The sequence below is a fragment of the Eurypyga helias genome, unplaced genomic scaffold (genome assembly GCF_000690775.1).
Source record: "Eurypyga helias isolate BGI_N326 unplaced genomic scaffold, ASM69077v1 scaffold4030, whole genome shotgun sequence".
NCBI classification, from domain to species: Eukaryota; Metazoa; Chordata; class Aves; order Eurypygiformes; family Eurypygidae; genus Eurypyga; species Eurypyga helias.
Window position 1 is genome coordinate 107,712 of NW_010227511.1, and position 12,047 is coordinate 119,758.

The 12,047-nt window shown below is 40.8% G+C and overlaps 1 protein-coding gene across 1 annotated transcript in view; it reads left to right on the forward strand.

Moving 5' to 3' along the window:
* Positions 1 to 2,418: 2,418 nt before the first annotated feature.
* The window catches only part of GYPC (glycophorin C (Gerbich blood group)), a 28,015-nt gene continuing 18,386 nt past the window's right edge, over positions 2,419 to 12,047 (forward strand). The window contains exon 1 of the mRNA XM_010156388.1: positions 2,419 to 2,597. Coding sequence (XP_010154690.1) covers positions 2,564 to 2,597 — 34 coding nt within the window. The 5' untranslated portion in view covers positions 2,419 to 2,563. The remainder of the gene's footprint in view (positions 2,598 to 12,047) is intronic.

Genomic DNA, 12,047 nt, shown 5'->3' on the forward strand with positions numbered 1-12,047 from the left:
TTTTCAGCCAGCCTTGTGTTATCTTCACCCTTTTGCCTTTATGAGAGGCTTCTTTTTTCTTTTTTTTTTTTCAGAAGCAACCACTGTATTTAAAGTTTAAGAGAGAGTTCAGACAAGCTGGAAATTAAGCATTAATCACATATTTTCACCACCAGCACCCCGCTCCCATCTTTTCCTCTGGGTTCCTTTGGTTCCTCCTGTCCCCAGGGGCAGTCAGCTGAGGGTCGGGGCAGGCAGAGAGCACTGGGCTGCTCTTTGTTTCGCGACCCGGTCTCAGGCTCCTCCGGAAGCATGCTGGGCTGCATCGAGCTGTCATGCTTGCTTCCCTTTTCAACCTCACATATTTCCCATTAATGATGAGTGGGAAAGGTCAGAGAAGGTCTCTTTAATAGCCCGCTTGAGGGCAAGCAGCAGCCTTGGGAAATGGGTCCCAGGATCTCTGATTTCTTGGGAATCCCGGTCTTGTCTACAAACAAAGACAGAAGTCCTAAGAAAAGTGAACGTATCAAGGTGTTAAAGTGGACTTCCTCATGTGGGCTTGGTTCTGCCAGAATCCTCTTATGTAAACTTGGGTGTAACTCCCCCAGTGATTTTGACAGTAGGAGATCAGCCTTATTGAGAACAAAGAGAGATGCAGGAAGTGTTAGACAGATGCAAAGGGGTTAAGCACCAGGAGCTAATCAGGACCAGTTTGGGGCAGCCCACTTGAGTACATGTGTGCCATTTTGATTAGTCTGCCACAAAACTCCTGGGAAGGATCTAGACTACTGTCAATAACATAATGAAGGCATCAATACCTTCTGTCCTTCAATTCAGCTGCAGTGGCTGAGAAGTCTTTTCCTGACAGTAGTTCTGAAATTTCTCAGGGATCGGGGATTTAAATGTAGTAACTTTGCAGGACAACAATTCTCATGTCCCGGTTTTACCTGTGCATGTGGTGCTTCAAATATAGAAGAAGAAGTAATAGATAACATGCCCACCAGTATTTTCACAGAGAAGCTATCTGGCGTAAATCAGTGTTGAACTCTAGAGTTGAAGCCAGTAGAGCAACGTCAGGAGTTTTTGCTATTATTTTCCCCTCATTGTTTTATGCCTTGCTTTGCTCTGTCTATCACTAAATGTTCCAGGGCTCTCTACCATGAGCCCAGAGTGTGGAAAATGCTGACTGAATTCATTTACTCTATCCGTGCCCACAAACAAGCTGTTATTTGTCATTGGCATGTAAATAAGTTACCGTTTTTTCCATCTTATAGCTGTTAAATAAATACTGTGAACCAAGTTTGCAGCATTGATTTCTTGTAGGAGGTCACTGAGATGATTGCACAGAAATATCCTGTGACAGTTTTGCAAAACAGGATGAGTCTCAGACTAAATTTCATGACTCTGTTTTTTTCCACTTCCATTCTGATGGTTGCTGTGTCTTTTGCTGTCACAGGCAGGCGATTAATTCATCCTGACTCACGAAGACCAGGAAAATTAAAACTTTGTTCACTGTTCTTAGTGTCTAAGACATATGTGTTATAAATTACTTGGATTTTGGTATGACCTAGTAGTCTTAGCCCATGTCAACTGCAGGCTGACTGTGTATGCACACTTACATCCAGATACTGCTGATTGAAATACAGCTTGTAGATAGGCAAACAGATAGCTTTAAATGATAACAATATAAATGAGGGAGCTGGTAGCCTAGTTCAGGATGAAAAATTTGCTGTGGTGTACAAGTAAATTAACCCATGCAGACTATTTATAAATGCATCCTATTTATAGACAATGTTTGCCTGCATATTAAAATAAAAATACTAAGAGGAAATTGGATGTATCATCTTTATTCTACAAATGCCAAACTGAGGCAGAGATTAAACGCTTTGCCCAAGGCACCATAAGAAGCCTGTGTCAGAGCCAGGACTGGAGTTGCTTGTGCCACAGTCACAGGTTCCTCCTTGTTCTAAGCACAGTATAGATTCATGCTGTACGCCGACGTAACTACTCTGACCCAGCAAATGTCATTCTCCATTTTCACCCGTTAAAAGGAGAGAATCAGTTAGATTCTGAGAGTAAGGATGCTGCTGGGCAATGATAATTGAAAGCCCTGCTTTTGATCTCACCCACAGATAGATGATGGACATTTTGGGAAGGGAGTCAGCAGCAAGTTTTGCACTTAAAAGAAATAATATTAACTCTGGTGGGTAAGGCTTTGGAAAGCTGATCTAATAGGTGCATCTACATTTGGCTAAGAATGAAAAGAGCTTTTGCTTTCCACTGGTTTCTGGCTAGTAAAAGCAAAGGGGTGGAATACATCCAACTTGCAAAACTTGAATACAGTTACTGCTATCTGCAAATGGGTGCCCCTCCCCGCTCATGTGAGCTACACAGGCAAAAGAGAATGACACATGTGCTGTTTCCTTTTCCAGTTGTAAAGGGGTCAGGAGCCAGGCAAGGAGAGCCCGAACAAGAGAAGCATTTTCCTGGGCGCTTCCAGCTGTTCTGTTCAATCCCGCCGTCGGTTCTGAGCAGGGAAGAGAGACTGTCAACACAAATAAGGCATTTTTCAAAGGCGTAAATTATGAGTTACCAAAACAATACGACATCTCAACCACGTGAGTACCCTTACCCCCCTCCTCCTTACAATGAGAGTGGATTTATCAGTCTGCCGCTTAAGAAAAAGATTGTCTAATGCGCTTCTTATGCAGAAAAAAAGAAAGAAAGAAAGAAAAAAAAAAAAAAGAACATCTGAGACTAATCCTGAAGAGAAAAAGTTGTGATGAAACTGTTTTCCTTTCTTATTCTTTGTGTTTGTGTGTGCGTGTGTGTGTGAACTGAAACGGGCTCTGCAAACTCCTGCTCCTGAACAGCAAAGTTAGTAACGTTTCCGCCTAAACTCTGGCTTAGAAAAGTTTCAACTGAATGTTTTTCCCTGCCCCCACCTTCAGGAATGAAAATATAGAGCATTTCGAAAGCGTACTAACGCTTTTCTAAGATATTAATGGTGCTGCCCAACTTGTGTTTAGAGTCTCAAGCTGTCTGTGTGTAATATGAGATGCAAGCCACAAACTGACAGTCTATATTTAAAGCCACAATGCATTTCTGCTCCTGGAAATTTAGAAACGTGGGCTTAAGGACAAGCAAATTAGTTTCTCAGCAAGAGAGAGTACAGGAGGGCAAGTCCTTTGCTAGCATAACTCTGCATATTTCAGTAAATTTGAAAATAGAGAATTTGGCCCGAACAAGCAAGTGAGCACAGAGGCTCAGCTGCAGCATGGCAGCATTAATTTTGGGACAGTAAGAAAGCCGAGGGGAAAGGGGTTGATTCCGATTTGATAAACTGATAAAAGTCAGTGAGAAAACTCAGAGGTTTTGGTGCTACAATAGCAGCTCCGTATCTTTTTTTATGGCTTTAGTATAATCTTTCCTGCTTCAAGACAGGAATTTTGTATTATTTTTAATAAACAAACTGCCAATAGCAAAATTGTTTATCATATCACAGTATCAGTAATGAAGATGGCATTGCTACTAGCTGCCTGCAATTCAGGGTTTGATCCAGGGATTGCTGTAAGAATATTTGGTCTGTATGGATGTTGACACTGATGATGTTTCCCAAACTCTGAATGAGGCAGGCCAATCCAGCAGAAATGACAGAGTGAGCAGCATCTCTAGAATCCCAACCAGTAATCCCTATTTACCCTTTAATCCTTTTTGCAAGATCTAACCAACAAGAAAGATTAGATGCCAGCTTTATATTAAATTTTATTCTATTTTATTTAGCAGTTTAAAATATTATAACTTGTTTTCTATTGTTTCTATTACAGCTTGTTTTCTATTATTGATAGGAAAGAAACATGCAGGCTAATTCAGGATTCTGAGAGTTTGTGTTTGGAAAAGCTTAAGTAAATTACTGCCATTGGTGCTTTCCAAGCGTCTGCAGGAGGGTGGTTGTGACTCACTGAGGTCTATTTTCCTCATTGTGCAATATCAACAAGGGTCCAGATCCAACCTTGTATCTTAAGTGAGAGGCTTGGCCAGGTGACAATTCCAGGACCAGCTCTACACTCCTGAATACATTACAAATCACTTCTCTGACAGACCCTGGTTGTCAGAGGACCCCACAGAAGGCCCTAGGGTAAATTTTGATGAGGAGTTAGCACCTCGTGGGGCTTTTTGTCTGTTCATAATGAAAAAAGGCCGATGCATCAGGTTCTATTGTTTTTTGAATTCTCAACTTGAATTGTTTTAAGATCATATGATTGCCAGTGAAAATAAATGTCTTGCAATTGAGCTAGAAGTATTCTGACTGAAATATTCTGACTTTTTTTTTTTAAATTATGTGGATCAAATTTACAGATAAAGAACAAAATTAAATTAGAGGGAAGCCTAGTAGTGTTATATTCCTGTACAATGCAGGTTTGGTGCAGTGTTTTTATAATGGTTGAGGTTCTCAGGGTATGTACTGGGGAAAGGGCTCCTATTTCTTAGGAAAATTCCAAAAGTTTTCACAATAAACAAGATACTGAAAGATCAGTGTATTGACAAGCGCTGCACAGCATGGACAGCAGATGTTTACCAGAGAGGCAGAGTAATTGGGAAAACAAATTTCCTTCATAACCATACTGAAAATCTTGAAAAAGGGTGTGAAAATGCATAAAGAATCAGCAAAAACCTTTGACTACACTGAACATATTAATTCTTTGCTAAGTACCTGCAGGTGAGACCACAGAGCAGCTTCCTACTGATGTAAAGTGAACAGTGTTAAGTTACCTAATTGCTCATGTTCTTTGCTTATCTCCTTGTATTCACCTGCGGCTGATAAGGAATTTTTATTCATTCTATAAATACAGTATGATCCCGGCAATCCAGATGGGAGCAGACTACTGTTTCAGGTTTAAAATATTCAACTCTGTGAACCCTGCAAATGTATTCTGCCCCTATACAGGCATGCCACACCATCCAACCTCTGGCATGTCCCATGCCTGGCCTAGATATCCCATTGCTCTGAGTGAGCTCTCTGTATACTCAACGGAGAGGCAGATGAGCCAGTAATTCAGCCTGATGATGTTAGGTGGTGCGTGTATATTTACTCCATCGTTCATAGATAATGGACATTTGTGTTTGGCTGGAATAAAGTGGAATACCTAAGAAGTCTGCTGCCAAAGCCAAAAATGGAGTTGGGCTTAAATTTTGTTGGCTGGGTTTCAATAAATTATTGTGCTGTGAATATACCTCCTCTTTCTTTTTTTTTTCTTTTTCTTCTGATATAAAAGAGATCTTGCCCGATATCAAGAATCTAAACTTCCTGATTTTAAAATGCATAATTTTAAAATTTGCATCCTTCCACTTCTGCTCAGGTGCACAGCAGTAGCTGCCTGATTTCTTACAAAATATGAGGAATACCACAGGTTTGGCAATCTCAGTTCAGACTGCAGCTTTTGCCCTCTTCCTTTAGACTGTGGTGACCCAGTTCCAAGGAAATGGACAGCCCAAATGAGGTGAAGAGCTCACACAAATAAACGTCACCAGGTCTAAGGGTCAGTCTGGGGAAGCAGTGATCTATGCAAAGCCATCTTTGGGGTCAAAGGTGTTCATCCCCTAGGAGAAGGTGCTCTGCAACGTACAGGATTTAATCTGTATTCAGCATGCTGAGAATGTTTTATTTTGGGCCTCTCATACTCTGAATGCCAGCTGTCAAAGGAATTAGCAGTTAAGGAGAGCAGTTTCTGGAGACTTCTTTTCCTCATCACCTATAAGCAGATAAGTGTTTATTCTTCTGGGTGGGTAGGGAAGCAGTGTGGTCTGTGCCATGTGGAAACACTGACCCAGAGGAAACCAGACAGCAAGACTGGACTTCAGACCATTCCTCAGCTGTAGAGAGAGGATGAGGGTCAGGAACAGGGTAAAGCAAAGCAAGCCTTATGAACTGCGTGCTTTCCATCTGCACTGCCAGCTGTAGTTCATCAGTAGCCCCGGTGCAAGCCCTGCCCTCCTCTAAGGGAGCAGACCCTGGTGCTGCCCCTGTACCATGAGCAGGGGCTCTTGGCTCCATCATTGACAGCTTCTCCACCTGCTTCAACGGCAACTGGGGCTTCTGGCAAAAAGACTCAAGTATGTATGGGCTGTCCCCTCTGGAGAGGCTGAGAGCTAGGCAAAGGTGGCCCCTGATAACGGCAAAGTGACTTACAGCTGTGAATGGTGAGTCTGGTTCTGAGAACAGCCTTGACCTATCTTTAACTCATTATGAGATATATTTTGAGGCTGCAAACTGGTCCTTTAAATGTTTCTAGAGCAATACCACTACCTTTCACACAGGGCTTGTGAAAAGCCACAAATGATCCCCGTAGACTTTGAACCACATTATTCACTGTCTTGGCAATAGATCTGATTTCACTGCCCTTAACCAACAGAAGTGCTTGTCTGCAACAGTAACTAATAAGCAAAAATAGAGGCTATCGATCATGAAAATTTTGGTCTTCATGGGTAAACATGTGAGCATTTATAAGCAAGGAAATGTATAGATTATAATAACCTCTTATTTTTACACAGAAATCTCAAGACATGTCCCACAAACATTTATGGAAATCGAATGCCTCTGCTTGCACATTTATCTCCCACCACTGTGAATGTGAATTGGAAAATTTGGTCTTATACACCAGGGCTCTCCCTGCCCCCCTCATTGCCTGAGATGTTGATGTGAAGGTCTGCAAATTGAAAGACTCAGAATGCACCTGAAATTTTAGTAATTAAGAACAGAAATGTTGGCAAACTGATAACCTGGAGGGAATAGGAGGGGCATCCAGGCAAATAGGAGTCTGCTTTTTGAAAACACAGAGTTCTCAGCATTTCTGCACACTGCTTTTCACACACAAACACACACACACACAAACAAAAAAGTGCTAATGATTTATCTAGTAAATGTTAAAGATTCAGGTTATGCCTGGTTACGTGCTTAAGCCTATTACTATTACAGAATTGTGCAGTGTCTGCATCTCATTGCTGATATTGCTGCACCTTTCTTTTTAGGCTCTTGTGGAACATACCCCATATCCATCACTGTTCAAATGACTGAGTCCAATCAGCAAAGCCTTTTGTAAAACAGGCTTTTGGGACTGCATTGTCTAATGAAAGTCTGTTTGTGTGTCTGCTCTGTGGAGTGCCTGTCTCTATTGTTGGGGAGGGATTAGTATTCCTATAGCACAGAGAAATTCAAGCCAACAGAGAAATCTGATTGTGCTAGGTGCTGTACAGATAGCCTTTCTTCAAAAGGCTGGTAGACTACACAGAGAGGACAGATTACAGGTAGGAGAGAAATTACTGTTTTTCAGGGGCACTGCTGGAGAGGCAGTTTTTGGCTATGGGAAGGAATTTATAGCAACCAGGAGGTAGGAATTAGTATTGATTCCAGTAGATCCTCTCAGGCAACAGGTCTTTGCTTCCCACACTCTAATTTTGTAATACATGCTTAGGAAAAAAACATAGCTCAGAAGTCATTTAGCAACTGGCCTAGTTGTTTCCCACAGAAATATCAGAAAACATCTAAACATGGTGTTTGGCACTATTATGATTGTTGTTTACTTCTTTTCTTTTTGCTTTACATCCAAGTTGTGATAGGAAATGCATGAAAAGTTGAGGGACACCCGGATGATACAGTTACCAGAATACATGAACATCTTAGCTGGGCAAGTATTGGACAGCAGACAGACTGTGTTTTACTTACTTCTGAAAGACTTAAGTTCCTAAGTCAAATGAATTTGACAGTGTTACCCCAGTAATGAGCTGATGAAAAATTCACCAGCTGCTAAGCATTCTGAAAAACTACTTGGCGAATGAAGAAAAGTGGCATTTGGAGAAATAAGGTTTGGTTTGCCAACAATTTATGAACATGAATGGAGAAAAGGACTGTCTTCTCTGGATAATTTATTTGTAACCCATAACTCAACTACATCACGTAATGATACTGCAATGTTATAACAACAGACATGCAGCTCATAATTTGTACCTGAAATAAGATCTGTACTCCTCTGTTTCTCCAAGAGTCAGCACGATTTAATTCACATGATTCCTCTCTCCCCAAAGTTAGCATGGAAATCAAATGCACTGTCTGCACTATGCTGATCCTTTATTAAAGATGTACCTTGCACGTGTAGCTTCACCAATGAGACATCTGGCTAAGTGATTTTCCTCTTAATTAATCTTCTCATCTGCAAAGGAGGCCAGTTTCTCATATCTTCTTCTCTTCTGACATATGTTTCACCACAGGGTTCTTCCTGATGAAGCAGAAAACTTCACTTAAAATCTCAATGGGTTAAACTTGTTCTGCTGCATTGAAGTTTTAAAGTGAATTTTTTTTTTTTTTTTTTTGCTTCCCTTTACTTCCCTTTTTCATCTTAGAAAAAAAAAAAATCAGTTATTTCATGAGGGTCTACCTCTTTCTTCTTCAGATAAGCCCTGAAATGGAGTTAAGCTTTTTATCAGGAAGTTGCAGGGGGGCTTTAGAACACACCCTGAGACAGCTCCATGTTATCGTGAGTGATAAATGCCTATTTTACTGGGGACTGCATGTTTAAAATGACTAGTTTTATGAGGCAGTCCACATTATAAATAGCATGTGTGACAAGGTCACAGCAACGCGGTATCAGACATCAAGTCTTTTCATGTGTGTTGGTGCTTAGTTTTACATACAAAATGTATGTATATATAGTATACTGTATATGTATACATATACACAAACATACACACACCACTCTTTTCACTACTTACATGGCTTTTCACTAGTCAGACTTCTGGGTATGGAGAGTTTTATTTCCGTGACCAGAATTGTATTTACAGACCAATACCCACAAGCTCATGTTCCCCTTTTTACATGACAGATACCTTCAAAAGTAGCAGAAAAAAAGAGTAGCTTTTTTGAGGGTTTTGCAGAGGCATAAACTCAGTAACAGGAAAGAAAGTGAGAAGATTATTTGGGCTATATGAGTTGGAAAATACTACAAAATAAACTTTTCATACGATAGCGGTTTTATGCAAACTATCCCTTGCAGATGCTAGATTCAGGTATACCTCTACTGAGTGTCTATACAGGCAGAGCATAGCAGCTCATGATGGCATAGACACTGACTCACCCCATGTTTGGAATTTAGGCATCACAGTATTTTCCTGTGAAAAGCACAAGCAAGGAAGACATAAATCTTCCCTTGTCATCCTCTGGGCTGAGGCTGTGTTTCCTTTGGTTGACTTCCCCTCTTCCATCTCCTTCCCTCTTCTTCTCCATTGGTTTCTTTTTGCTCCCTCATCTTCACAGCTTTCTATGAAGCAACACCTCTCCCGTCCAGATCTTTCCTGTCATCACATAGGAATTTTTATTTACAACCTGGGACAAGCTTTTCACATCCTGGATCCCACGACTGGGAGTTTATTATTGTCCGTCTCCCTTAAATTTCCATAATTATGTCAGTTTAATTTTGGGAGGCTGTTGCATACAGATCTAGTTTGCCCCTCACTGAACTCATAGACAATTTTTTTGTTTTAAACCGGCCTATACTACCAGTTAATAATGGAAATTAAACCCTTGGTGGAAAGAGTAAGTCTGCACATCTATAGAAAATCCTGCATAAGGAGTTGAGCAGATCAGACCAGGAAACAAAACGGCCATTGAGAGCCATGTTTCTGTTCCAGCTTCCCCTTTGCTTTGGGAAAAGGGGAAGTCATTGTTTCCTTGCTCCTTTTGAAAACCACTCACTGTGGTCTGCACACCCTGTTGATTTTCCTATTACTTACCCCGACTTTGGTCTAGCCGTGAGAGGAGTGAAGGTAATGTCCTCTTCTACATCAGCATCGCCAAGAAGAATAGCACCAGGTCAGGGAGTAGAAGGGTGCTTTGTAGGTCCCTTCTTTTGCAGAATGTGTCAACCTAATGGAAAGAAACCGTTTCTTGTGAAACCTTGTTGATTGCCTTTGGCACTTCCCCAGCTCCCACTGAGAGTTGTTGACTCCTCCGTACTTATAGCTCAAGCAACAGTTAGTGTCAGGAATCTCGATTATTCTTAAAAGAACATGTCTACCATGCTGCTTACTTGCCCACCCCTCTCACCCTATCTCCTCAGTTTATGCTCCCTCTTCTCAAGTTAGCCATCCCACATTCTGACCCAAAAGCCCAGATCTCATTTTACTTACTTGCTGTTCAGGGGAGAATTTGAGACTACTTCAAACCCAAGCCAGTACCACAAAGGCAGTGATGCATGGTGACTTTGTGTGTCAAGAGATGTAAAGATGGCATTGTACAACCCCATAAATATGGTTTGATTTTAGCCTCGGCTAGCCAAGTCTTTCTTTTGTTTCCAGATCTCCAGCCAATGTCTCCTACCTATTCATGATTAATAGCAAGCTTTTCCATCTTTCTTCTCACATCCTTCCAATTCCTTCTAAAAAAAATACAGTCTTCTCTGTTGTATAAATGTATCCTTTTTGCTTTGTTTAGCCTGTAAATTCCTCAGGACAGAAATCATCTCTCATTTCTTCTCCTTTCTAAACAGAAATCACCAAATAACTATTTGCCACTTTAGTGTTCATGATAAGGGGCACTGACCACATCCATCTTCCCAAGTTACCTCATCAGGTTGCTCATTCTGGGCAGAGATCTAGGCCTCCTGAAGCATGAAGATAAACTGCAAGACACAACCTTATGTATGACATCAACTGGCAAAGCATATCAAGTTGGAAGGACTTTAGGGTTTTCTCATTGAAAATATTTTTCTCCTAAATATATTCATTTGTATTCTCTGAGATAGTCTCTAGACTGTGGAGATCAAAGCAAGCTGGAAATCCAACAGAGTTTTTAAGTGCATTAAAGGTAGTGTGTTTCAAAGGCATGTGCTTGAACATTTAAGCACCATGGAAGAAATGAAGTAGTAGGTGGTAATACATGTAAACATGATTGTTCTAATCTTCATACTTTTCAACTTGTCAAAGCCTAACTCTGTGACACAACATTTGTCAAAGAGGAAAAATAAGGGATGCTGCACGCATACACATACACACAGAGAGCATAAAACCCAAGGACACCAGCCAGCTTTGGATTTTGTCTTTCAGCCATATTTCAGCTCTTTTAAATCATTTACAGCAGTAAGGGTGTGGATTTGCCAGACTTATATGGAACCTGGCAAATCTGGACAAGGAGTGAGTGCTTCTTGGGAGATTGAATACAGAAGTATAGTTCTCTGCTGCACATTTTTTTATCCAGGTGAAGACTATAAAATGCCATCCACTACAGACTAGTGGCTTTTTGTAAATGTCTGCATATTGTGCATAGAGATAAACAGTTTTTGATATTCTCCCATAGCCACCAAAGCATTGTGAAATATGCTCAGGCGGTTTCAGAGCGTCTGAGACAAAATGAGCCTTTATATTTTATTACCCTTAAATAAATAAGAACATACTACCAAGATCTTCTCCCTTTCCTACTAAATTTTGGTGCCTGTTTTCTGATTGGCTCTAGGTGTAGAGGACCTTCATCGTCTGAGGTCCTTGTATCTGAACAAATATTTGACCATTTCTGACTCCTTCAAGCTTCTGCAGAGCTTGTCAGGAAATGCTTTGCTCACTGCAAGTTATCATTGCATTGTTGAAATCAGTGGTGTTGGGATACTTGTACCCTGGAAGTTCAGATTGCTCATATTGATTTAATTGGAATTCGGATCAGAATTTGCCAATTTCATATCTTCACTTTTTAATATTACTCTACTTCAAAAGCCTTGATTTAGCTCACAGCAGTCTAATCTACTATCACCACATATTTTAATGAAGGCAAAGTGATTTATCAGTGGTAACTGGATTTCTTGTAGGAACCACTACTGAATGCAGGGTGTAGTGGGGTGTGAATAAAGACAAACTGATCCAGTATGCTCCCAAAGAAGAATACTTCCTGATGATTCAAGGTTCTTGCACATTAAGAAAAGATGTCTAAGGTTCCTGAGCTCATTCTCCCTGTGGATTAATGATCCATAAGGGACTCCTTGTACCAAGGAGGAGTAAATCACCTCTCCAGCTTTTGGCAGGCAGGGATG